Below are 25,768 nucleotides of genomic sequence, written 5' to 3'. Positions count from 1 at the left end.
GTACCCCCGGAAGGATGATACACGTGAACACACGCAATGGGGAAAACCCTAATCTTTAGTCTAAACTTGTCTCCTAAAACCCTAGCCGCCCCACCTCCTTATATGAGGGGTAAGGGCATCTCCAACGCGGCGACCCATCCCGCGTCCGCGCGTCCGGATGGGTCCAGCCGGACAAAAAACCCGGCCCAACGCGGCGATGCACCGCAAATGCGGATGGCCGCGGCGTCCGGAACGATGCAAACCCGTCCCAAATCTGGGCTAGGTTTGCGTGGCCGCGGATGGCACACGGCGTCCGCTCGCGTCCGGGCGCTTGTCGCCTCATCTCCCTTGGGACCACCTATCGGTGACCCGGAAGCCTATTAAATGGGGACTGGAGGGGATCTGGCCCTCTACTCCAGTCCCCACTCCACACCCGGAGCGAAACCGCCTCCATGGCCCCGAAGCGAGTGTTTGCTCCCGGAGCCAACGACGACAAGGCGAGCAGCAGCCGGCGTCCGCCGCCGGCGCTGCGGGCCGGCGGGAACCGCGACGGCCTCCACATCGGAGAGGCCGCCTGCGGCGGCGCGGCATTGCCGCAACCGCCGCCTCTGCTGCTCGAGCCCAAGCCCGAGTCTTCGGAGGAGGACCCCGACCTCCGCGCTGCGCTGCTCATCTCGGCGGCGGAGGAGGACGATAAATGGCCGCACCTCCAGGCGGCCATTCGAACCTCCCAGATGGAGGAAGTGGCCCGGCAGGCGGTGGAGGAAGCCGAGGCCTGGGAGCTGTACGCCCAGGCCCGCCAGGCGTGACGGGAGGAGGAGGAAGCGGCGCGGCGGGAGGAGGCCAGGCGCCGCGCGGAGGAGCAGTGCCGCGAGGAGCAGCGGCGGCAGGAGTCTCGGCGCCGCGCAGAGGAGGAGCGGCGCCAGAAGGCCAGGCGCCGCGCCTGGCAGGAGAGGGAGCAGCGCCTCAGGGAGGAGGCGCTGCTCCGTGCGCCGCCGCTACCTCGGGTGGCTCCGGACCCCCACTCGGCCTGGGAGGAGGCCATGTGGTCTCCGTGGCCGGAGTCCCCGACGCGGTAGAGCCACAACAGTGCCTCGCCGCCCGGGGACGTCGTCGACGCCGACGACGCCCACACGGCCTAGGCGGCGCACCGGCGGCCACCGCGGCGACCAAACCCTAGCTTAGGGTTTGTAGTTTAAATTAAAGCCCATATAGAGGGCTTCTTTTGTTAGTTATTTGCCCAAAATAGGGCTATGTACAAATTTGCCCAAAATAGGGCGTATGTTTAATCAAATTTCGTTTAAATTTGCATTTTTACTTTTGTTTTTCCATTTATTCGATTATGCGGTGCGTCCGCGTGTTGGGCGCAGCGTGCGACCCAAACGGACACGCGGACGCGGGCCGCTGTCCGGGTGTCCGTTCGGCCACCCAAACGGTCCAAAATGGACGGCCCAGCGCGTCCGTTTGGGTCGCCCGGTTGGAGATGCCCTAAGGTGGCCGGCCAGCCTTGCTAGGCTGGGGCGCCCCACTATGGGCCCTGACCTGGTTTGGTTTGGACAGGCCCAAAATCAAATACAACACTAATTTAACCCTAATTGGGCCACCACATGACATGGCTACATTATTATTTCGTAATAACAAGACTATGATAAAATATTGGTACAATCTTAGACCTAATTATCATATCAATGGCTGTCCTAGAGTATCAGGCATGGATATCCATATCATGTTGAATATACGATTGGTAGCCTAGCCATTTCAGTAAGTTTGGGCTTTTGATTGTGTTGGCTAGTGCAAGTTTGACAATTGCTTGATGTCTATTTTCAAATATAGCTTGTGCCTAGGTATTCACGTTGCCGCGTTGACCAAATCATTTCCAAGATAGGAGGTATTATGAATCCAAGATGTTACATCACTCCTCTCACATGACCGTCAACAACCTACTGCGACCATAAACACTGCAACAAAATTGCCCATCAATTTCTAATTAAAATTGATCTGGGGTTGTAAAATACCGTTTGATAGAAAAAAGAGTAACCAAGATAGTTAACTTAAAAAAGCTAAGAACTAGTGGTGGAGTTTTTTTTCCCCTAGCCTAAAAAACTAGGGTTTCTGTCCTCCGGCGGATCCCACCGCCGAGAGTCCTTGCCGACCGATCGCGAGCGCCGTCTCTCGCAGAGGTGCGATGGGAGAGAAGGGTGAACCCAGCGGTAGGGCTGGGAGAGAGAAGGACGACGTGGATGAACTTCTTGGTAGATTGAATCTACATGAGGAAGAGGAGGAGGGTTTCGTCTGGGAAGAAGAAGCTCCTGATCCGGCGACAAAGGCAAAGTGGTTAGCTATAGCAAAGGTACATACCTCTAGAGGATTTAGTCCTAGCGCTCTATATGCAGATATGAGGTCAGCATGGAATCCGGCAAAGGAGGTAGCATGGAGAAAGATCGACGACAACTTGTTCACGATTCAATTTGGATGTCTTGGGGATTGGGATAAGGCGATGAACATGGGCCCCTGGCTTTTCAGGAATAATTATGTGTTGATGATGGAGGAGTATGATGGTTTTCAAAACCCTAGAACAATAGTTTTGAACAAGATTGCGGTTTGGATTAGGGTTATGCAGTTACCCGACAATTACCTGAAAGAACCGGTGATCAGAGGTATGTGCAGGCCTGTGGGAGAGGTACAGGAGGTACAGGTTACCCTTCCAGCGGGGTTTATAGGTGAATTCGCTCGTGTGAGAGTAAGGATTGATGTGGAGAAGAAGCTGTTTCGGTTTGTGTCGATCACAAAGGATAAGAAGAAAGATTGGTATCAATTGAAGTACGAAAAATTGCCTGTTTTCTGTGGTGTGTGTGGGCTACTTGGGCACTGGTACCAGGAGTGCGGGCTGGGAGAGCATGATCTGACCAAACTAGAGTGGGGTGATTTTCTGTTGGCGGACGGAGGAAGAGGAAGAGGTAGAGGTTGGGGTGGTGATCGTGGAAGTGCCAGTGGTCGAATGCCATCAATGGGTAGAGGCAGAGGAAGGGGTCGCGATCAGCAAGCACCTGGATTCTCACGTGATGCATGGGAAGATGACAATATAGAGAGTGATGAAGATATGATGGATAAAACAAATTCGAGAAAGCGATTGACTTTTGAGGCACATGGTGCAAGAGGGGCTACAGGTAATGGCACAAATTCCATGGTAGCTGGCATTGTGAATCAACTGGAACCGGTGAACACGGAGAAGGATCTGGGACTGGGCACCCCGGGGAAAGTCCAGCCGCCCAAACGTTCGAGGAAGGAGGATGAAGTTCTTAACAAAAATTTATCGGCGGTCTCCGCGATGGAGGCTGACCGGGAGCAATGAAACTTTTAAGTTATAATGGTCGTGGGTTTCAGAAATCCACGGCCGTGACGGCGCTTGTGAACATTCAAAAGCGTCAAGGTGCAGATGTTATTTTTTTGATGGAAACTCATCTGGAGGAATGGCCAGCTGAGTGTTTACGGCGTAGATTAAGTATGGATCACAAAGAAATTGTTAGTAGTGATGGTCGTAAGGGAGGATTACTCCTGTCCTGGAAGAAAGAAGTTGTACTATCTTTGCGTTTTAAAACAGACAACTACATTGATGTGCTCATTGGAGTGGGACAGGAGAATATTTGGAGGTTTACTGGATTCTATGGTGAACCAAGATGGGCGGATAAGCACTTGTCCTGGGATCGGCTAAGAGAGTTAAAACAAGTTTCGACCATGCCGTGGCTGGTCATGGGAGACCTGAATGAAATCCTTTATTCATTTGAAAAAGAGGGAGGCAGACCTAGACCGAATAATTTTCTGGTGGCTTTTCAAGAAGCTCTGATGGATTGTGGTTTAACTGATCTGGGATTCATTGGTGATAAGTTTACCTGGCACAGGGGCGGCATTAGAGAACGGCTTGACCGAGCTCTAGCTTGTGATGCGTGGAGGATGAAGTTCCCTGATGCGGTGGTGGAAAATTTGGACTATGGGCGCTCAGACCATCGCCCTTTACTGCTTCATTTTGGTGCTGAACAAGACCAACAAATAAGAGGCCCATCGGTGCTGCGGTTCGAAGCCCGATGGCTGAAGGAAAAAAAACTTCCAACAGATAGTGGAGAATGCATGGGAAGTCTCGGCCCACCAGGTTCAAACGGGTTTGGCGGGACGACTAAGCTTAGTGCATGCAAGCCTACATAAGTGGGATCGTTCTGTCCTAAGGAAACCACAGAATAGAATAAAATCAGTGAAGAGGGAATTTGAACAACTAACTCGGAGTGATCTTACAGAGGAGAATATAGCAAGAGAGAAGGAGCTTGCAGCTGAACTTGAAAAGCTGTTGGAGCAAGAAGAAGTTCATTGGGCACAAAGGAGCAGAATAAATTGGCTGCAATTTGGTGATAAAAACACCAATTTTTTTCATAATTTTGCTACCAGTAGGAGACAGAGGAACAGGATCAAAGGTCTAAGGGATATAAATGGGGAGTTACAGGAAGGAACGGAGCAACTGAATCCTATAATATCAGGTTATTTTGCGGGGCTTTTCTCTACAGAAGTAGATGAGCCAGACCCAAACTTGCTTGAAATGGTTACACCGCGTGTGACTAGGGATATGAATGAGGACCTACTTAAACCATACTCAGCAGAGGATGTTAAAAAGGCTCTGTTCTCTATTGGAGATATGAAAGCTCCGGGGTCGGACGGATTACATGCTCTCTTTTTTAAGAAATGCTGGAATATTCTTGGAGCTAGTTTGACTGAGGAGGTTCTGGAGGCTATAAATAACAAAGTTGTGCCAGAAGGATGGAATGATACAATCATAGTTCTAATTCCAAAGGTGGAGGCCCCGGAAAACATCACCCAGTTCAGGCCTATAAGTCTTTGTAATGTACTGTATAAGGTCATATCCAAGATGATTGCAGCTCGGCTGAAACTTATTCTGGATGACATAATCTCGCAAATTCAGAGTGCTTTTGTTCCTGGGCGTTTAATTTCTGATAACATTCTGTTGGCTTATGAATGTTTACACAAAATAAAGAACAAAAAGGTGGGAAAGGAGGGTTTGTGTGCTGTTAAACTTGATATGCATAAAGCCTATGATAGAGTGGAGTGGGTCTTTCTGGAGCGTATGATGACACGGCTGGGTTTTCAGAGGGAGTTTGTTGATCTGCTTATGGCCTGTGTATGTTCAGTAAAGTACAAGGTCAGGTATAATGATCAAGAAACAGATGAAGTTATTCCTACCAGGGGTCTCCGTCAAGGAGATCCTCTATCACCTTATCTTTTTCTTATTTGTGCAGAAGGTTTATCGAGTGCTCTGGCTCATAGAGAGGAGGTTCGTGGCATTGAAGGTGTTCGGGTGTGCAGGAATGCACCATCAGTTTCCCATTTATTATTTGCTGATGATTCCCTTATACTAATGAAAGCTGACTTGATTAATGCAACCTCATTGAGACAAGCTCTGGATCAATACTGTGCAAGTTCGGGACAAATGGTGAGTGAGGCAAAGTGTAGTATCTTCTTCAGCCCAAATGTTGATGTCCATGTTAAAGCTCAAGTCTGTGAAGAATTGAATATCATGACAGAAGCAATATCTGACAAATATCTTGGGCTTCCATCCATGGTTGGACTGGACAGAACAGACAGTTTCATATATTTGTTGGAAAGGATCATTACTAGATTACAGGGATGGAAGGAGAGGTTTCTGTCGATGGGAGGGAAGGAAATTCTTCTGAAAGCTATTATTCAAGCAATCCCTGTATTTGCTATGTCTGTTTTCAAAATCCCAAAACAATTGTGTAAAGAGATAAATGATGCGATGGCAAGTTTCTGGTGGGGGGATACAGAAGAACAGCGAAGAATGCATTGGTTTGCATGGTGGAAGATGTGCATTCCCAAGAAGAGGGGAGGTATGGGTTTTCGCGATATATTTACTTTCAATATGGCGATGCTTGCAAAGCAAAGCTGGAGATTACTATCAAACCCAAATTCATTATGTGCCAGAGTCCTTAAAGCAAAGTACTACCCTAATTGTAGCCTGCTAAAAGCTGGTCCTAAGCAAGGATCTTCCTATACTTGGCAAAGCATCTTAGCGGGTCTTAAGACTTTTAAAAGGGGACATATTTGGAGGATTGGTTCGGGTGAGAATGTGAATATCTGGGAGGATCATTGGATACCCACAAGTCCAACGAGGAAGGTTTTGACTAATAGGGGCCAAATTATTGTGCGAACGGTGGACCAGCTTATTGATCCTATGACTAACTTATGGGATGAGGATCTCGTTCGGTTGCTTTTTCTTCCAGTTGATGCAGAAAGAATTTTGAGAATTCCTCTTAGTCCCCATCTGACGGAGGATTTCATTGCTTGGCATCACACAAAGAGCTATGTGTTCTCAGTTCGCTCGGCATACTACGTTGAGTGGGAGTATCAATTCGGACACAAGACGAGGAGGGGAGACGGTCAAGGATCATCACAAGTGAATCCGGTTTGGGAGAAAATTTGGAACCTTAATGTTCCTAGCAAAGTGCAGATTTTTACGTGGAAGGCTCTGCATGGAGTGGTTCCGGGCATGGCTGTCCTAGCATCAAGACATATCAAGGTTCAGCCTCAGTGTCCGATCTGCAGTCTTGGACCAGAGGATATAAAACACCTATTATTTGGATGTACTAGAGCGACGGAGGTGTGGCGCGAGCTGGGAATTTTGAATATGATCAAACAGGCAATGCTGGTGGATAAGTCGGGATCGGTGGTTCTCGAGCATATCTTGTGTTCATCAAATAACAATGTACCTATGTTGGAACAGCTGAAGATGCATGAACTAGTAGTGGTGGGATGCTGGTATATCTGGTGGCAAAGAAGGCAGATTGTTAAGGGAGAAAATGTGAGTGCACCTGCCAGTTCAGCCTTCGCGATTACAGCTCTGGCGGCAAATTATGGAGCTGATACAAAGCAGCCTGTGGAGAAAGAAGTAAGATGGGCAAAACCACCTAAAGGACATCGGAAATTGAATATTGATGCCTCTTACTATCAAGATGGTTCTGGTGCTGCGGGGATGGTGTTGCGTAATGATAAGGGGGAAGCAATTGCGGGGAAAGCTTGCCTGCTAAATAATATGATGAGTGCTGAAAATGCCGAAGCAACCGCCCTTCTTAAAGGACTGGAGTTTCTTGAACAGATTGGATGTTTCTCAGCTTATATCGAGTCGGATTCGTTGGAGTTGATCAAGGCTTGCAATGGTGATATAGAAATTTGGAGTCCCTACACAGCGGTGTTGGCAGATTGTTTCCAGAAGGCAAGATCTATGGACTTGGTGTTTTTTCAACACTGCCCCCGTGATGCAAATGTTGTAGCCCATAACTTAGCTAAGATTGCATATGAATCTCGTAATGGGTTTGGTTGGGATGGTAGGCCTCCTGATGTTATTTTGAGTGATGTAATTCGGGATGTAACTATGTAACAACTTTCTTTTGAGAAGGCATCAAGTTCCAGACGCACTCTTTTCCTTCCGGGGTACTGAAGGGGACCGGAAGGTTTTTAATGAGGCGGCTTGATGACCTTAATATATGTGTTTACAATTTCAAAAAAAAAAAAAAAGCTAAGAACTACACCATCATATATAAAAGTAATATATCTGAAATGCATATACAACGAATTTAATGTTTTTGCGAGAAATTTAATTAGTTGGAAGAGGAATCTACTAACGCTTTTACATAAATCAACATGGTATATCACCAAACAGATTGGAAGCAAATTGAACTAGAAAATACATAAGCCACCCTACTATCATGTAAACTAAGCAAACCTGGATTTTCTATGGTGCACAGTATCGTGCATGTATCAACCGCAAGCTGGAGCTACAAGATTCATGCGGCACTTGTTTCACAAAGTATGGTCATTTCTCAGATAAACTTCACGAATTTCCGTGCATGATATACGGTGGATCTCTACACGGTAGATACCATAAACGGTAGAAATCATTTATCGGTAGTAGTACGGTAACGCGAATGAGACGAGACAGTCTAGTGGAAAAGCTAGCAGGGAATCTTGGAGGTGAACCAGACCATGACATGGAACGGCGCCTTGATGAGCTCCACCGCCGCCTCCAGCACTAGCGTCACGCACAGGCAGCACGGGCAGATGCAGGAGATCGGGAGCCTAGATCACAACGTCAGATTGTAAATTTTATACAGGTTGACCAGTAAGAGCAACTCTAACGGATCCAGCCAAAACTTATTTACAGACCGTGGAAAATCTATTTTTCGGTTCTGTTTAGGCTCGCACAAAATAAATCCCGCAAACTGATCCTATAACAGGATGCCGCAAACTAAATATGTGCTCTAAACGGAACCGATTCAGATTTACTCGTACAGTTTGCGGGGTCTGTTCAACGCAAGCCCAAATAGAACCGAAAAACAGGTTACACAATTCATCATTTTGCACAGTCAAAATAAATATGATGGAAACATGGGCTAATATTTATAGATGCTTTAAACATCACATCACATAATAATCATTCAAATTACAATATTCTTCAAATCAAATTACAACAATAGTTCAAATCAAATAATTTAACAAATAAAGATTGGTTCCAGGGGCAAATAATCGTTCATCTCACATAGGTTAATAGGAAATGAAATGGATAAAGGAGGGAGATCATTTTTTGCCATGTAGTTGCCTGTGGTGCTCGATGAGATCAAAATTGAGTTGGGTATGCGTGGCCCAATCTTCAATTTGACGATACGATATGTATTCCTTTGTGGTTTTACATGGCTACCAACATTATGATAGGACAACTCCAAGTGTAACCCTTCCTCACTCTTGATGATCATATTATGAAGAATCACACAGCATGTCATGATGTTGTTGAGGGTTTTTTTGTTTCAAAAATGAACGGGACCACGAACAATGGAAAACCAAGATTGCAAAACGCCAAAAGTTTTTTCAATATGCTTTGGACATGCTTCTTATGCCTTGAAAAATTCAGCTTCTTTCTTTGTTTTGGGGGTTTGGGTGGTCTTCACATATGTTTCCCAAGACAGATAGATGACGTAGCAAGACAATCGCCCATTGGGTACTCGTGCACATTGACTTTGTAGTTGCAAGCCGGAGCATCTCCACTAGCTAGTCTAGCAAATAGATGGGATCTATGCAAGACATTGATGCCATTGAGTGATTCTGGAAATCCAAAAAAAAATGCCAAATCCATAAGTCCTCCGATGCCACGGCCTCAAGCTCTTGGTTCCATGAGATGCAAATATGGTTGGCCATCGATCCACGCCGATTGTTCATATTGGCCCTATCCCTGAGCTCCTTCATGGCAATGATGAGAATCATATGCTCGGTGTCATTGTCTTTGAGCAAATCGTCGATGTTCTCGACGAAAGACGACGCATCTTCGAAAAAAACTCCGTGCTCAACATTGAACTCATCTACAACAATTCTAGATCAAAACCGAATCAACTGCACTAGATCAAACTCGAAAAACAAGCCGAACAAGATCCTACCGCGGTGGAGTCCATGCAGTCGATTCGGGTGGCTTCCGCTGCGGGAACGGAAGAGATGGAGAATCTAGCGAGGCCAAATGTGACCACCTAGGTCTGAGGGCGCGGCCAAATCAGACCTCCAAGGCGCATCCATGGCGGCCGCCATTTCGGAGGCTTCCCCCGCGGAAGAATACCCGGTCAGCCCGTGAGGTTTCACATATTAGCGGAGCGGTGGGGTGCGGGGCACTTGGTGGCGGCGGGCATGGCCAGAGGCAGCGGCAGCGGCTATGGGGGCGAAATACAGAAGCGCGGAAGCTTGGACGGAGTGAGGAAATTTCAGCGCGCCAACTACTTTCAGGCGGATATGGGCCTCACTAGGTTTTGCTTCGCAACCCGCATATGTAGAGGTCGGAGGAGGAGTTTTCCCGACCCCTAAAAGAAAGGAAATCCAAATCGTTCACCTTTACAGGATCTGCGGCGATTAAAGAAAACTGAAAACGGCTGATTCATTTAGAGCATCTCCAGCCGCGTCACCCAAAGCGTCCCCCAAAGGGATTTGGGGGACGCCGAACACATAACCTCTTCCAGCCGCACGTTCCAAAGGCCGCTTCGGTTCGGACGTGTCCCAAATATTATTGCTCATCCCATGTGTATAGAGGCTCTATTATGAACGCCGAACACGATTTTTACACTTGCTTTTTGTTTGAAGGTCACATTTGGGGGACGCGGTTAGGAACGGGGGCCGCCCCAAACGTGAATTCTATCCGGACGTCCCCCAAACGACCAATCCGACGCTTTTGCCGGACGTCCTTTGGGAATGCGACTGTAGATACTCTTACAATTTCGATACAGTTATGGGATCTGCTAGAATTTGTTCTGTGGATGGAGAGTAGATACGGGAACATGTAAGGAGTGAGAAAGAGAGGGTACCCGATGATCCAGATGACGGCCCCGACGATGGAGATGAGGACGGCGACCAGCGCGAACGGCAGTCCGAGCAGCCACCCCAGCGGCCGGCAATCGCCGTCGCCGCAACAGCAGCAGCACATTGCCGATCTGTTATGGAACGTACTTTTCGTGCTTTGTTGCGGTGCATTCTTGGGATGGGATCCCTAAAAACCTGATTTTTTTTTTGACAGGTAAAACCTGATTTTACTAGAGTGGTCTCGGTGCGTATTGTGTCTGCTGTACGTATCGTAATGGTACGGTGGGAGTTGCCGTTTCCCCCGACAATTTGCTTGATTGACATTACAGAGAGCATAAACTTTCAAAGAGAGGGCTGAATAAAGGCTGTATCACTAGAAATTATTGGGTTGAACTGCAAAAACTATGAAATTTGATAAATATAAAATAATTATACAACACAAAAATTATATTATTAGAAACTATAACATCTGAAGTTTCTAATAATACTCCGTCCTTTCCAATGAATAAGAATTTTTTTTGTAAAAAGTCAAGCTAACAAAGTTTGACCAAACTTTTAAACAAAGTGTCAATAAATATAATATTATATAGATATCACATGAAAACATATTTTATGATATATCTAACGATATTAATTTTTTATTGTACATGTTAATGATATTTTCTAAAGCCTTAATCAAACTTAACATAGTTTAAGTTTTAAAAACGTTTTATCTATTGAAGCGGAGGTAGTGTATATTTCGTAATATATATATATCTTGTATTACGTTGGTCAAATTGATGAGCCGAAGATACAAATAATTAATACCTATACAAGGGGACGTAGGGAGTAGTTCAAATGCACTATAAGCTGCTCCATATTTACAATGGCCTCATGTCCAAGCTTCAAATAAATGGCCACAAAGAACATTCTTTAACAGAACGCAAGCGTTCTCAACTCAAATAATGGTATCACCAAATGTTCTAGGATATTATTTTTTATGATATAGCCTATACACGACATGCACTTTACATCTCTACAGAAACACACGAACTATTCAGTTTAAGACTCCTGATACCGTTATAGAATGATGGTTTCAGTTCATTAGTGCTTGCTGCTTAGAGGAGCACTTTTGGGTCTCGGAAGTTCAGCGAACGATGGTTGCCTCTGCAGAACAACTGCTGCTGAACGGGTCAAAATGTGTGCAGTTAGGCCCCAGATGACATATTTTTTGCCCTCTGCCTCGTAGTCAAAAAACTGGACCGGGATAGTCATTCCCATCCAATTCCTTTCCCTGGTTGTCCGGTTATCATCCTACAGATTTCCATAGAAGTGAGAATTCAACAATGCAGATGTCCTTATTGACATGAATAGGAACCGATTGAAGAATCTCAATGATAGTTAAATATACAAATCTCTGTAATACCTTCAGGAACATCTCCAGAGGGGCGTCAAAGATTTCTTCCACTTCATCTTTATTCAAGACAGGATTGAATAAAGACCTATCCGAAAGAATGCCAATTACAGGAGTAACGTCAAGGCCATTCTGCAAAGCAAAGACTAAAGCATGAGCCATAGCCAATTTGCAGTTCTACTGAAGGAGTGCAAAAGCATGTTCTAATTGTTTCAATCTATGATGACATTTTGGTAGGAAATTTCCCTCTTCCAAAGATTCCAAAAGGTGAAGTCAAGCATTAGACACCCCGCCTGCTCAGGACGATCTCATTACGGACATTGGACAAGCAGTAGTTTTGGGCATGTTATGTCATGTCATAAGTCATACCAAGCTTGGGAAATTAAAAATAATTTAGATGGACTTAGGTGGGCTTACATATTTGAATGATCAATATGGGTATGTCTTTTATCAAATTAACCACGAACGTTAATACTGGAAGCACAAAACTCTGCTACAAATTTGAGACTGTTAACAGCTAAAACAAGTCAAACATGGATGCATACTGTCATTACGATTCGATTGTATGTATAATTTGTACAACATGCGCCTTTGGTTGAGCAATTTCACAACACATTTGGAATATATGCACCGGAAGATACTAAAAGGGGTTAGAGTAAGAAACTACTGGGAGGTGAGAAACATAAAATGAATTAACAAGCATATCACTATGTGAATGTTTCTCGAGCTCTTGTCTTTAAATGCACCAAACTCAGGCAAGCACCAGTGCTCGCCGTACTGGCTTCTAACATAGAGAAAAATATATTTACTTGGTATGCACAAAGTGACGCATGATGTTCGCAGATATGGTAAGAGACATCACATGGCCTTGTCATTGATTCATTCACCGGCTCAGATCAAAGTAACCAATCGACATAGATAGTACGATTAACACTAAAAATCCTAGAATATCTATCAAATGAATATCAATTCCAAACAGAACCGGCTAAAACGCCTGACATTAAAAAATCATCAGATAAATCTGCGTTTGTATCAGGATTTCATTTGCATTAGAATTTACACTAGAATGACTAAGCGAGCCTGCTGTGCCAAAAAAATGGCTTCACTTCCATACAAAGAGAGAATGATGTTTGTGATATAAGAACAGAGAAAATTATGTAATCAAAGTATATGCAAAGCACAATAATTGAGAAACATTACACTTCAAAATTGCAAATTTTGGATAGCATAATTTTGAGATAACTAATGTGCAATTTTAGGTGACCGAGATTTACTAACATTTCGGCAACTGGAAATAAGCAAAAGCGTCACTACTAATTTACCTTGGACAAGAAGGGCTCAAGAACTGTGACAACAGACACAAGAGCCGGGTCAAGCCCAATCTCCTCCTCTGCCTCCCGTAGAGCCGTGGTCTTCACATCCGCATCCCCCTCCTCCACCTTCCCTCCCGGCAACGACACCTCCCCTAGATATTTTCGTTACAGAGTATGAAATGAAATCACTCCAGTGACAGAATCGAGCGACATGGATCCTAAGAAACCGGTGGTGTACTGTACCTGAGTGGGAATTGAGGGAGGATGCGCGCTTGGTGAGGAGGACGCGGGTGTCGCCGCGGGGATCCTGGAAGATGCATACCAGCACGGCGGCGAAGCCCTTGGATGCGGCCGCGGGGGCGGGGCTGGCGGCGGCGGCGGCAGGGGCGCCCACGGAGGAGAGCTCGCCGGAAGAGGAAGAGGAGGAGGAGGCGAGGAGGTGGCGTGTGAGGTGGGCAAGGCGTCGAGTCGGCGATGGGGAGTGGCCGGCGGCCATGGCAGTGTAATTGGGGGTGAATAGGCCGGAGAGGAGAGTCCTGGCGGCACCGGCCATGCGTTGATAACGTGGCGCCGGCGACGGTACCGAGGCCGTGGGGTTTGGCGGGAGTGGTCGCCGTCGATGTTGCCAGCCAGAAGATGTGCACTCGCAACTACCAATGACCCGATCGCGGGAAGGATAACGACTGGCTTGGCTTGCTGTCAGTTCGTCAGTAGCTTCCGAGCTGACCCATTTTTTCTTGAGAGTTTTCGCTCCCACGATCCACAACAAACAATCACGTTTTGCATCTTGTATACATTTTTTCTGCCATCTGCAATCGTCAAGTATGATTGAACATCTACTTCTACTTGAAATGCACCGCTGGTATCAACACTGAAATACAAAAAAACAGCACCGCAATCTAGCCTTAATACTTTTTACACAACAATCTGAGGCTAAAAAATGAGGAGAAAAAGATCTACTGAGGTGGAAAATCTCCCATAGCTGACAATAGATGGAGGCAGAGCCGGAGAAGGTATGGCGTGGCCTTCTTCCTCTGGAAAAGAGTGGTATTTTTTTGGCACTTTGGGTTTCAAGTGTGGTATTTTGGCAATTTCGATTTTCATGTGTGGTATTTTGGCTATTCTCTCTTCTTGATAAAAATGGTTCCCCCGCTGGTCTCTAAGCGAATTGTAATATTCAAACAACCAATTTTGAGTTTTGCTATAGAAAACTACCAATTAATTTTTTTGTAACAAAAACAAAAGCTTTACCTTTTCTATTAATTACGAAAAAATACTCAGTTATTTATTTAGCGAAAAAACCAGATAAAAATCAAACAACAACACCACCACGAGGCCAACCTCCACACCAACAAGCACTCACACCCTATTAAAACAACGAACATATGACACCTGGAGCAACACGCCGCAAAAGACTCACTCATCGGACGATTCACATAGGGTTCATCAGTCAAGCATATGCCAAAGCTTTCTTGCTACGCCCCGCTTCCTTCTTCTGCCCCTGATAGTCACCTTGTTGACAGACTTCTCTATCTTTCTGATTATGCATTTAAAGCAACTCTAGAAGATCCCGCATCGAACCCGCATTCGTATAATAACCGCCACTTTGCAGGCTTAGAGGCATAAAAATGGCCAGTTTAGATACTGTATCGTGCCCGCATCCAAAAATAATTTTCCAGTCCATCTAGTTTCGCGCCGTGGAAACCCTAATTGCCCAGTTTCGCGAGCCTGCCCGAGCGCGAACCCCATCCCCACCCTCACGTTGGCGCCAAGAAGATTTCAGCTCCTCTCCTTCGCGCTTCCGCACTCCCGCCGCCGATCCCATCGGCCCCACTCTCTCTGTCCTCAGCACGGCGAGCTAGCACCGCGATGGATGCACCCAACCCGTCGGTGGTTGCTGAACAGTTCGCTCCGCGTGAATCGACCCAGCCCACCGCGCGAACAAGCCACAAAGCTCTTTAGCAAAAAGAACCTTAGAGCTATGCGTGAACACTCCTCCACAAGCCTTTCCCGCTAGATCGCATGCAATATCTTTGCCATATTTATTAGAGCTAGCCGTCTCTAAAGTTTTTTAGCAAAAAGAGTCTCAGAGCTATGTGTGAAACTCCCCAAATTAACTCCAAACAAAATAGAGAAAATTGGAAACGAAAAATGTGGCGCTTTCTTCAACCCCAAGACGTGGCGCAACCGCTGACGAACCTACTATTCTTGTCAAACGCGTTCGCCCCGGCGGTCAACTCCGTATCTCAAGAACAAGAACCCCGTCCGTCCCCTCCGCGCTTCCACACTCCCCACACCACCATGCAACCGGCCCCTTCAAAAGCTCTGCCCTCCACGCACACGCACGCAACCGCCTATAGACCTCGATCACGCGTCCGGCACCATGCCGTCGTCCTCCTCCTCCTCCTCCTCGTCTTCTGCCGCGCCCCCCGGCCGCGCCATGCCCGCCGACGCCACGGCCGGCGGCTGCCTCCCCGCGGACCAGTCCTGCTTCGCGCTCACGGCGGCAGGGCCGCCCTACCCGTCGCGCCGCGCCGCGCGCGCCGCCTGCTGCACCACCACCTCCTACATCGTCGTCCTCAGCATCAGCTTCGGCTCCCTCCTCGCCATCCTGCTCGTCCTCTGCGTCATCCGGTGGTACCTCGTCCACCGCTCCGCGCGCCGGCACGAGGCCGCGGCCGCCGCGGACGACGCGGCGGCGCCCAAGAAACGCCCCGCGGGCCTCGACGCGGACGCCATCGCCGCGCTGCCGGAGTTCCTGTACAGGAACGAGGACGGTGAGGAGGAGGCGGAGTGCGCGGTGTGCCTGGCCGTCATGGTGGAAGGGGAGGACGCGCGGCGGCTGCCCAGGTGCATGCACGTCTTCCACCGGGGCTGCGTCGACGTATGGCTCAGGGAGCATTCCACGTGCCCGGTATGCCGAGCTGAGGTGGTCGTCCGGCCGGCCGCGGAGGAGCAAGCCGGGAAGGAGCATGTGGGCAGCACGTCGCGGGCTGTTGCGTCACCGCCGGCGCCACCACCGCAGGAGCGGGTGCTGGACGGCGGGGAGAGGGACCTGGAGGCGCAGTAGTATGTGCTCGGGCCGGTAGGAACTTATTTTACTTTTATCTTCTAACTCATGATATAGCAGGCTAGTAAAATGTTGTTCCTTTTTTTCTTTATTATAGGGCGTGTTCGTCGTAGCTCTAGCATGTGTAGTAGATCGTGAATTAGGGAGGGAAGGGGAGATGAATTAGTATTTGGATGATTACTGGAAGAATGACTCTTATAACTTATGTAGCATTGTGTGAGAATAAAACTACAAAGACAATGCCATAATGGATCTTTAGAGAATACTCATTCGCATGCCATTTTTTTTTAACTTTAAATGCATGCATTGGTCGTGTGTTCGAAAATAGAAGACATTTTCGAAATGATTTGCGTTCAAACTTCTCTACTTTTTGAACACTATCATTGATAAAACAAATACTGTATTGTATTTTATTTGGTACCCATATTGATATTTCTCATTTAATTTGGTTTTGTGATTAATATTATGGTTTGGTTAACTTTGTATAGTAGTGGGTATCCCGAGCGTTGCGGAAATTTAAGCAACATTTTTAGATTATAAAGTACAAATTCTAGAAAATCAACAGAAAATGGAGGACAAATCATTTCATAATACTAGCTTGATTAATATATAAATTCATGTGTTGCTAAACCAAGACGATCTTGAGTTACACAATATATTCCATAAAAAGTAACACAATTTCTTTCAACAGATAATAGAACTAGTACATGATGAGGGGTTGATTGAAGGCCATGAGCAACTTAAATCGTATATTACAAATTATTATAAAGGTCTATTTGGATCACCGGAGGAGAGTTATTTCTCTCTGAATGAAACTCAAATGGCTAACATACCCCAAGTGTCTAGGGAGGATAATGGTTTATTGACGGCTTCTTACTCTGAGGATGAAGTCAACAAAGCAATTTTCTGAATGGAACACAACAAAGCATCAGACTTTCTAGGAAACTATTAAAGCGGACCTTCTACAGATGCTTAGTGTTTTACACTCTGGACAGTTAGAATTATTTCGTCTAAATTTTGGTGATGTTATCTTTTTACCAAAGGTTAATGAGCCAGAAAGCATTCAACAATATAGACCTATCTGCCTTTTAAACGTAAGTTTCAGGATTTTCACGAAAGTGGCCACCATTAGATTTAATACAGTGGCATATCATGTGGTGCAGCCGTCGCAAACCGCGTTCATGCAAGGATGAACTATCCTAGACGGGGTAGTTGTTTTGCATGAGGTGATGCATGAATTGCATACCAAAAATATGAACATGGTAGTTTTAAAACTAGATTTTGAGAAGGCTTATGATAAAGTCAAATGGTTTTTTCTTCAGCATACGCTCAGGATGAAAGGTTTTTCACCTGAGTGGTGTGCTTTGATCTGCGATCCGTGTTAATGATGACACGGGTCGGTATTTCCAGACAAGAAAATGTTTGCGCCAAGATGACCCATTATCACCATTGTTATTTAACATTGTGGCTGATATGCTCGCCATTTTGATCGAACGCACTAAGTTTGATGGTCAGATTGAAGGGGTGATTCCACATCTTGTCGATGGTGGCTTATCAATCCTTCAATATGCCGATGATATAATTTTATTTATGGAACATGACCTTGAAAAAGCACGAAATCTCAAGTTAATCTTGGCAGCTTTTGAGCAATTGTCGGGTCTCAAAATCAACTTCCATAAAAGTGAATTGTTTTGTTTCTGTGAAGCTCATGAATCAGCAGCCGGATATACGATATTGTTTTGATATAGGCAAGGCTAGTTTTCTATTTGTTATTTGGGGATCCCAATTCATTATCGGAGATTAACAATTATTGAATGAAAACTAGTGGAGGAAATACTTGAGAAGCGCCTTAGTAGTTGGAAAGGTAAATTGCTATCCCTAGGAGGAGGAAGACTGGTACTCATTAACTTAGTACTTACTAATATGGTACTATATATGATATCTTTCTTCCTTTTTCCTAAAGGTGTTTTACACAAGCTCGATTATTAGCGATCTAGATTCTTTTGGCAAGGGGTAATGAGAAAATGAAATATCGCATGGTTAAATGGAGTGTGGTTTACCTTCCCAAAGATCAGGGTGGGTTGGGTGTTCATGACCTTGAGATCAAAAACTTAGCCTTACTAGGTAAATGACTTTTTAAGCTTGTTACCGAAGATGGGATATACCAAACACTCCTTAAGAGAAAGTACATTGGTGATAAAGCGTTATCCCAAGTCCTCTGGAAACCTGGGGATTCGCATTTCTAGGCCGGCCTAATAGCTACGAAGAAGTTTTTCTTCCAAAATGGTACTTTTCGATAAAGGATGGATCGCAGATATGTTTCTGGGAGGACTCATGGCTAGGGAACAGGCCTCTTCGAGAACAATATCCTACGTTATATAGCATCGTTCGTCGCAAAAGTGATACCATTGCTTTAGTAATGGCTAACTCACCTCCATCTGTGACTTTTAGACGGGATTTATATGGTCCTAGGCTAGCTGCGTGGAATGCCTTACTTAATTGTTTGGAATCCATTCAATTTTCGGTAGCTTCCGATGAATTTCGTGGAACTTACATTCCAATGGGATGTTTTCTGTAAGGGCATCTCCAACGGGGCGGCGCAAACGGACGCAGTGCGACTGTTTGCGTCCGCGCGGACCGGAAATGCGCCTGCACCCTGCTCCAGCGGGGCGACGCATCGTGTCTGGGGCGTTCGCAGCGACGCAAACACGACGCAAATATACGGCACGTTTGCGTCCCCGCGGACGTTGTGCGGTCACGCCGGGCGTCCGCTCGCTTCCCCCACGGGCCCGCCTGGCAGCGACCCTGGCTCGATGCGAATTAAAGCACAACAACTGCCGGGGAGGTCAACCGCCGGAGTGGCAACCGCACCGATCAACCCGACAACTGCCGGAATGGAGCGCCGAACCGCCGCGGAAGAGCAACCGCATGCCTCTTTGTTATGCGCACCGCCATTAATCCCCGTTGAATATAACCCATGCACCTGTTGTTAATCACGTCCAACCGGCTGCCATTCTTCTTCTTCTTCTCCAACACCGGCTAGCCACCATGAGCAACTTGTCGTTGCCATTGGACACGGACAATGAGGGCAAGCCGCCGGGATGGCGGCATTGGTGGGATAGGGCTGCGACGCCCAATGACCCTAGCTCCCCGCCGAGGGAGGTCGAGGAGGAGGGAGGCGCCGTTGGCATCGACGGCCAGGAGGAGGAGGAGGAGGACTCCGACGCCAAGTGGGCACGGCTGGAGGCGCTAGAGGCGGCGGACGAGGCGGCGGCGGCGGCAAAGAAGGAGGCAAGGGCCCGGGCGAGGACGAGGGCGCAGGCGGAGCATCGTCGTCCATTCACCGACGACGATGACGAAGACCCCACTAACCAGTCGTCCGACTAGAACTCAAGCTCCACGGACGCGTCGTTCAGCAGTTCCGCTTCCGAGGAGGAGGTGACAAGCATGAGGTGTGTCCGTGAGGAAGACGAGGCGGGGCCTTCTAACAAGAAGGCAAAGAATTAGTTTATAATTTCTTTGTTTTCAAATTTGTTCTCCAGTTTGTATGTTAAATATGTTTGAACTTGCTCGATTCGAGAATTAGTTTATAATCAGTACAACTTGTTTTCGCGTTTAAACTTGCTCTTTCAAATATTCGTTACAACGGATGTAGAAATTGGAGAGTTCTTAAAAAAAGGAAAACAAAAAGCAGGAAAACAAAACAGTGGGTGTCCAAAATGCGTCGGACCGTTGGGGATGCCCCCAACGCAAACGGACAATTTGCGCCTCATGGTCATTTTTGCTTCCGCCGGGCGATGCAAACGGACACGCGCAGACAATTTGGACGTCCGAAATGCGTCGCCCCGTTGGAGATGCCCTAAGTTCGCTATACAATGCGATTATCCAATCTGATATACTAATTGATAATAACAAGAAAATTTGGAGGATGAAGATACCACTAAAAACTAAGAATTTTGGTTGGTATTTGCGTCGAGGAGTAATTCTAACCAAAGATAATCTTATTAAGCGTAATTGGCATGGAAGCAGTGAGTGTGTGTTCTGTCATCACCGAACGAGACGATTAAACACTTATCCTTCCAATGCCGCCCACTATCGGAAAAAACAGAAGAGGGATGAGTATGGCCTTAGCGCTTTGGTGAAAACACAACTGAACATGCAAGCCTTGAGTTTGATGCGCGCCTGTGTTGTCCAGAAAACATGGTGCAAAATAGAAAAGATATATATCAAAACATCCAATCATGTAGTCTGGAAAAAGAAATTTTTATGCAACCACTTGAAAATTTTAATCGGTAACCATAATGAATTTCTCATTTAATTTGGTTTCATGATTAATATTATGGTTTTCTTAACTTTGTATATTCATTTTAAAACAGACATGATAGTGTAACCCCCTCCAAAAGATGGTGTAACCCAAAGCTCAATCTGTAGCACTCACTCTCACTCTCAGACATGACAAATGAATTCTCATCTTTAAAAAGGCGTACAACACCACTCGTTCTCAAACAGGTCGGAGTGGTTAATCACGAGCAAACAACTGAATTCATAAAGGTACACCACAATCAGTAAACCATATACAACAGTGAACAGCAGTTCAGGCGCATACAGTAATCATATTGAGAGGGAATCACAACCCAACGCTGGAACAAAGCTGCAACTAACCTTTAGGCAATGCGCGCAGTCCGCTTCTAGGGACGATTCAGGATGCCGGCAAGATAGAAGAGATCCCAGACATTGGTCAGGATCTCCCCGCCATCTGCGAGTTTCTCAACAACCTTCTCACAATGTTATATTTCGCGACATACAGTTCCAGCAGTCGTGTTCCTTCTTCTATCTACATAATTAATGCATTGCCAACATCTACGAAATTTCCTCGAAAACTTGCAGGCAATTCTCTGAAGAATGGGAAGAGAGTAGATTCAACGCTACTATCCTCCCAGCATAGTTGTTCCCACCAGTCTTGTCTTCCGAGTATCAGTGGCAGACGCTCCTCTGTCATTAATCCGGATGGCAATTTCACTAGCATAGGACACTTGTACACAAGTAACCGCTGAAAACACGGGAAAGAAAGTGTGCCACGACATATGTTCTGCAGGTTCCCAAGCTGGCTTAGTCCAAGTAACTTGAGACGGGGAAATGAATGTGCAGCAGTTGACGTGTTTGCTTCTTCATCATCAGCCACCAACTCCAACATTGAACCACAGTCAATTAGATATATCTCTTTTAGGCAGGGCAGCTCCTTGATCCACGTAAGTGTCTTGATGCTGTGGCAGCCATACATCACTAGAAAACGAAGTGTGGGAAGGCAAACATGTGGCACCACACCTTTCCATACAATGCTTTCCAATTTTGGGAGATCAACCAATATAAGATCGTCAAGGCTTTGAAAGTTCCAATCTGAAGCCACAATGGTTTCACCAATCAGCAACTCCTCCAGGCTTTTCATTCCACGAAACATCAACTTCTCGAGTTGATGTGCCCTCATTATGCCAATAAGCGACGGTGAAATATGGAGAAATTGCAAGCCTTCAACTCCTTGTACATTAAGGAATTTCAAGGAGTTATTAGAAAAATTGAGTAGCCTGTGAAGCGACTCAGAATCATCCACCGTGAACCCAAGAGATTGTAACCATACCAAACTCTCCAGCTCCTCAATGTATGTCTGTGTTCTGTCCACTGAGAAAAGACCACTGTTGTATAAATCGAGTACCCTCAACATACTTAGTGAAGATATGGTCCCATCTGGGATAGTTTTCAGCCGACGCGTATGCCCTAAGTATAGGTACCTCAAACTTTTCAATAGTTGAAGCTCCATTCGGATTGCTCGGATTGGGGTGTGTGAAAGATCAAGGTGTTGCAAGTTCAATAATGCTCCAACATCTGATGGAAGTTCTTGAATATTGGTTTGGCTTAGATCCAAGTAGGTGAGAGACGGAGCAGTTCTGAAAAAGCCAGTAGGAACACTTTCAATAATCTTGCTTCTTGGAACCGAGAGAGTCAATAGGCAAATGCAACTGCAAGAATCGGGGATATTAATAGGATTCATGCCCGTGAGCGAAATCCTCTGGGCAGTGCTCCACTCTTCTGGTTCCATAGGTTCTCCACAGAGGCGCACTTGCCACTTATTGTTATGTCTATCACCCTGTTGCATTTGTACAATCCAAAGAGCTAGACCTCGGATTATATCGTGCATCCTCACATAATTTTCCCCTCGAGGATGTTCTTCTAACAGGCAGGCTCTTTTTAAACATCCAACAACGGAGTGACCTCTCAAATAGTTGTTTCTGATGTCATCATCTTCATCGAGAAATCCATGTCCTATCCATAAATTTATTGCATACGGAACGTAACTATAATGATCATATCCAGCCAAGACAAAGAAAAGAAAACAGTGTTTTGTCCTCTCATCTGGCAGGTTTTCATAGCTAATATACAGCAAAGAAAATAGGTTACTTTCTGCATCTGGAACTTTGTGGAACTGAGACCGTCGAAGCAATATCATAGCATGCTTCCACTCATGTTCACTTTCTTTTGATGCCATAGCCTGACCAACTATCTTAAGAGCTAACGGAAGGCCTCCACACATATTCACAATACTCTTGGCATAAACTCTGATTTGTGCACTGCTGTTGGTTACTCTATTGCATCCTGCGTTCGCATCAAAGAGATTCCAAGCTTCCTCAAACTCCAGCCTTTGTAACATAATCACCTGACCATGCACTTGCATTCTGTGACATAGATGCTGTAAGCGTGTGGTGATTACTATCATCTGCCTATTTTGAGGGCCAATCAGCCTGCCACCTTGCGGTATGCCGATCTGCACTAGGTCCAATGTTTGCCAAAGGTCATCTATCAACAACAGAAACTTCCTTTCTTTCAAGAAGTTATAAAGGGATGAAGATCTAAATGTTGTGCTTTCATCCTTTCCTATCACCAAGCCAAGTTGGGATGCAACATTTTGCCGAACCGTATCAAGATCTTGCTGCTGACCAATTTCCACATAAATGATGTAATCGAATTCATGTGTTTCTGCAGCACAGCTGAATATGTTATTTAATTGCTTAAGGAGAGTAGTCTTGCCAGCCCCTCCCATGCCACATATCCCAATGAAGCTCATGGTGCCTTGTTTGATGCAAGCAACAATTTCTTTCATGTACCTATTTTGCCCCATGATGTTAGGTGGCAGAGGCAGCTCTCTGCCAACTGGTGGGAGCAAACTGAAGATACTATCATTCTTGGGAGTACTCTCCTGTAATTCGTCAGCATCAGCCTTCTTCTTGGTGGCAGCACTGCTAATTCTGTAGTTGAAGAAACAATTCCAGGAGCAACCAAAGATATGTGTGCTCCTTCCATCGTACGTATTCTTGATTCTGTATGATTCATCTTCAACTAACTTAGCACTGTCATCTATCCACCTTGTTGCTTGCACCCTCGGTTTCTTGCCCTCGAGTTCACCCAATTTAATTTTCTCCTTCACAAGATCTATATTTTCCTTCAAATCATCAGCAGCTTTTGCTAGTTTGCGAACTTTGCTTTCAGGCTTGAGACAGTAGCCAAAGTGCTTCTTAATTGGCTTCCATAACTCGCGTACGAAGAGGTCAACAACTGGGGACATTATCCCAGACGGAAACGGAGCCATATAGCTGGAAAGAGGAAATGAAGGTATATTTCAAGTCAGTAACTAGACGATACTCAGTAGGTCTCTCGGAAAGTACGATTATAACAAATTCAGCAACTTTGCACAACTAAGTATTTTTCTCGACAGAATTGGCTTTACTTTCAGGTTTGAATTTTTTTAAAGGGTAAACAAATACAAAAAAGGAACATTAGCCTCTTTAGCTCTCAGGAGCTTAGAGCATGGCATGTATGCAGAGTTACAACTATCTCATTGTGAACCATAACTTCCATGTCTTCTGTCAAAGCGAGCAAGAACTTTTAAAAAAAGTGTTCATATGCAGAAAATAAGGGTATTTCGGCCAACTCCAAAGTATGATCTGATATATAAAAAATAAATTTCTTACAAACCTTTGCATTATAGACTGAAGTAAAGACAACAAGACAGTTCTCGTAAATGAACGAGCTTCTTGGATCAAAGAGTGGAGATTCACCAGTACCTAGGAGACTTGCAGTAGAAGCTGATCGGAGGAGGCAGGAGCAGACGTAGGTTTAATAGCCTTCTGCTGTTCTTTACCTAGAACTGGAAGGGCAGAGAAGAGTTGACAACTACAAGTCTTGCTGCAAAAAATAGAGTGGAAGTTCACAGACAGATGCGAAAATTCCAAACTAAAGTCTGTGGTGTCCACCTCATTGGGACTAAAGTATTTGTGCTGTAGGTGTTCAAGTCAGCACAAGGAAACATTCTTACCTCGATGTGAATAATTATTTCAAATTTCCAACTTGTCCTTATAAATAGAATACTAGTACATGTGCAGTTGCTGGACCACTAATTGACTACTAAATCTGCACCTCCACCTCATTATACAGCAAGCTAAGCATGTGCAATTGCGTGGCTAAGTTTATTAATGTAAGCCACAACTCAATGGTTATAAATTATATAAATTCAGTATTCTCTTATAGCCTTGATGGGCAGAATTCCATTGGGATGGAATAGAATTGTTTGTTCTTACAAAAACCACTGGTTTAACATATACTTCATCAATTTGAATGTACAGATCTATTTCGTTGAGTTTCATAGAACTGCATGTATTTTGTCTTAAATACTCCAGCTACAAATGTAAGAACCTTTTGTACTGTGAAACCCCATATAAAGTTGAACAATTACACACCTACGCCCAACCATAATGAATTTGGACGCCCAGCCCACGAACCAGCAGAATATAATCTGTACCTTCAGCCAGTTCTAATATCTGTTGCTCTTGTTTATTTTCAGGATCGTTGGTAAACGATGATTATAGTTGTTGTAGCAGAAAAGGTGCATCTGTTTGATGAATATCATATTTTGGTAATCCCAAAACAAAACCCAAAATCTTATCACACAATTAATGTCCACCTGAGTACTACCTTCTTGCCATCTACTATACTACAACTCAAACAAATAATGGCCCTAGAAGAACGAGGGGAGCAAACTTACCAGAATAGCATATCTGCATTACAGCGAAAAGACATACATAACTTGAATGCAGTATTGAATGCTGCCAAATTTTCACCAAAAAGTGTGCAAACCTACTTTGAAGCGAGGAACTGAAATCTTGTATTTGTCAGGATCAGGTAGTCGCACACTAGATCCTTGTGCAGTGAAGCAGTTTGTCAAATTAAAGAAGACAGTATGAGTGAGGCCACAGCTTCGGACTGCACGTATATTCACTGCAAGGTTTATTGTGTTGCAAGGAGGCACTGCCTAATAATCGACTGAACCAGAACAGGCAAAATTTGGAGTTAAACACAACATTGTGATATGTACTTACTCCCTTCCAGCTCATGGGCAATCTATCGAACAGGTGACCGACTGCTCTGTGTAATGCCGTAATGTGGAAAGAAGGAAGAATCGATCTGAGGGAGTCGAAGACGTCGGACTTCTCCTCAGGGACGAATACGGTGACACCGTGGATGCTACCGCCGGCACGCCACGCCAGGCGATGCGCTCCG

The 25,768-nt window shown here is 45.5% G+C and overlaps 4 protein-coding genes across 4 annotated transcripts; 1 reads left to right on the top strand and 3 right to left on the bottom strand.

Moving 5' to 3' along the window:
• Positions 1 to 8,009: 8,009 nt before the first annotated feature.
• On the bottom strand, positions 8,010 to 10,510 carry LOC124707934 (signaling peptide TAXIMIN 1-like). Its single transcript, XM_047239617.1, has 2 exons — positions 10,392 to 10,510; positions 8,010 to 8,133 (listed from the first exon to the last, which is right to left on the bottom strand). Exons 1-2 carry the CDS (start codon positions 10,508 to 10,510, stop codon positions 8,010 to 8,012), a joined length of 243 nt encoding a protein of 80 aa, XP_047095573.1.
• Positions 10,511 to 11,365: 855 nt separating this feature from the next.
• On the bottom strand, positions 11,366 to 13,676 carry LOC124649320 (nudix hydrolase 15, mitochondrial-like). The gene is made up of 4 exons (XM_047188972.1): positions 13,336 to 13,676; positions 13,102 to 13,244; positions 11,792 to 11,911; positions 11,366 to 11,679 (listed from the first exon to the last, which is right to left on the bottom strand). The coding sequence occupies exons 1-4, from the start codon at positions 13,643 to 13,645 to the stop codon at positions 11,470 to 11,472; spliced, it is 783 nt and encodes a 260-aa protein (XP_047044928.1). The 5' UTR covers positions 13,646 to 13,676; the 3' UTR covers positions 11,366 to 11,469.
• Positions 13,677 to 15,475: 1,799 nt separating this feature from the next.
• Positions 15,476 to 16,162, top strand: LOC124708053 (RING-H2 finger protein ATL39-like). The gene has a single exon (XM_047239739.1). It carries the CDS (start codon positions 15,476 to 15,478, stop codon positions 16,160 to 16,162), a length of 687 nt encoding a protein of 228 aa, XP_047095695.1.
• A 4,656-nt stretch (positions 16,163 to 20,818) lies between these two features.
• LOC124649216 (disease resistance protein RPS2-like) lies at positions 20,819 to 24,745 on the bottom strand. The gene is made up of 2 exons (XM_047188871.1): positions 24,277 to 24,745; positions 20,819 to 23,805 (listed from the first exon to the last, which is right to left on the bottom strand). The coding sequence occupies exon 2, from the start codon at positions 23,799 to 23,801 to the stop codon at positions 20,997 to 20,999; it is 2,805 nt and encodes a 934-aa protein (XP_047044827.1). The 5' UTR covers positions 23,802 to 23,805; positions 24,277 to 24,745; the 3' UTR covers positions 20,819 to 20,996.
• Between the last annotated feature and the right edge of the window lie 1,023 nt (positions 24,746 to 25,768).

Source organism: Lolium rigidum, chromosome 4 (genome assembly GCF_022539505.1).
Source record: "Lolium rigidum isolate FL_2022 chromosome 4, APGP_CSIRO_Lrig_0.1, whole genome shotgun sequence".
NCBI lineage: Eukaryota > Viridiplantae > Streptophyta > Magnoliopsida > Poales > Poaceae > Lolium > Lolium rigidum.
Note: the sequence above shows the minus strand (reverse complement) of the source record. Positions and strands in the feature narration are given on the sequence as shown.

Coding starts and splice junctions, on each gene's coding strand:
- LOC124707934 (XM_047239617.1), bottom strand. CDS start 10,510: ATGTGCTGCTGCTGTTGCGGCGACGGCGATTGCCGGCCGCTGGGGTGG. Junction 8,134..10,391: donor GCCGTCATCTGGATCATCGG/GTACCCTCTCTT, acceptor GTTGTGATCTAG/GCTCCCGATCTCCTGCATCT.
- LOC124649320 (XM_047188972.1), bottom strand. CDS start 13,645: ATGGCCGGTGCCGCCAGGACTCTCCTCTCCGGCCTATTCACCCCCAAT. Junction 11,912..13,101: donor TTGAGCCCTTCTTGTCCAAG/GTAAATTAGTAG, acceptor TTTGCTTTGCAG/AATGGCCTTGACGTTACTCC. Junction 11,680..11,791: donor CTCTGGAGATGTTCCTGAAG/GTATTACAGAGA, acceptor GGAAATCTGTAG/GATGATAACCGGACAACCAG.
- LOC124708053 (XM_047239739.1), top strand. CDS start 15,476: ATGCCGTCGTCCTCCTCCTCCTCCTCCTCGTCTTCTGCCGCGCCCCCC.
- LOC124649216 (XM_047188871.1), bottom strand. CDS start 23,801: ATGGCTCCGTTTCCGTCTGGGATAATGTCCCCAGTTGTTGACCTCTTC.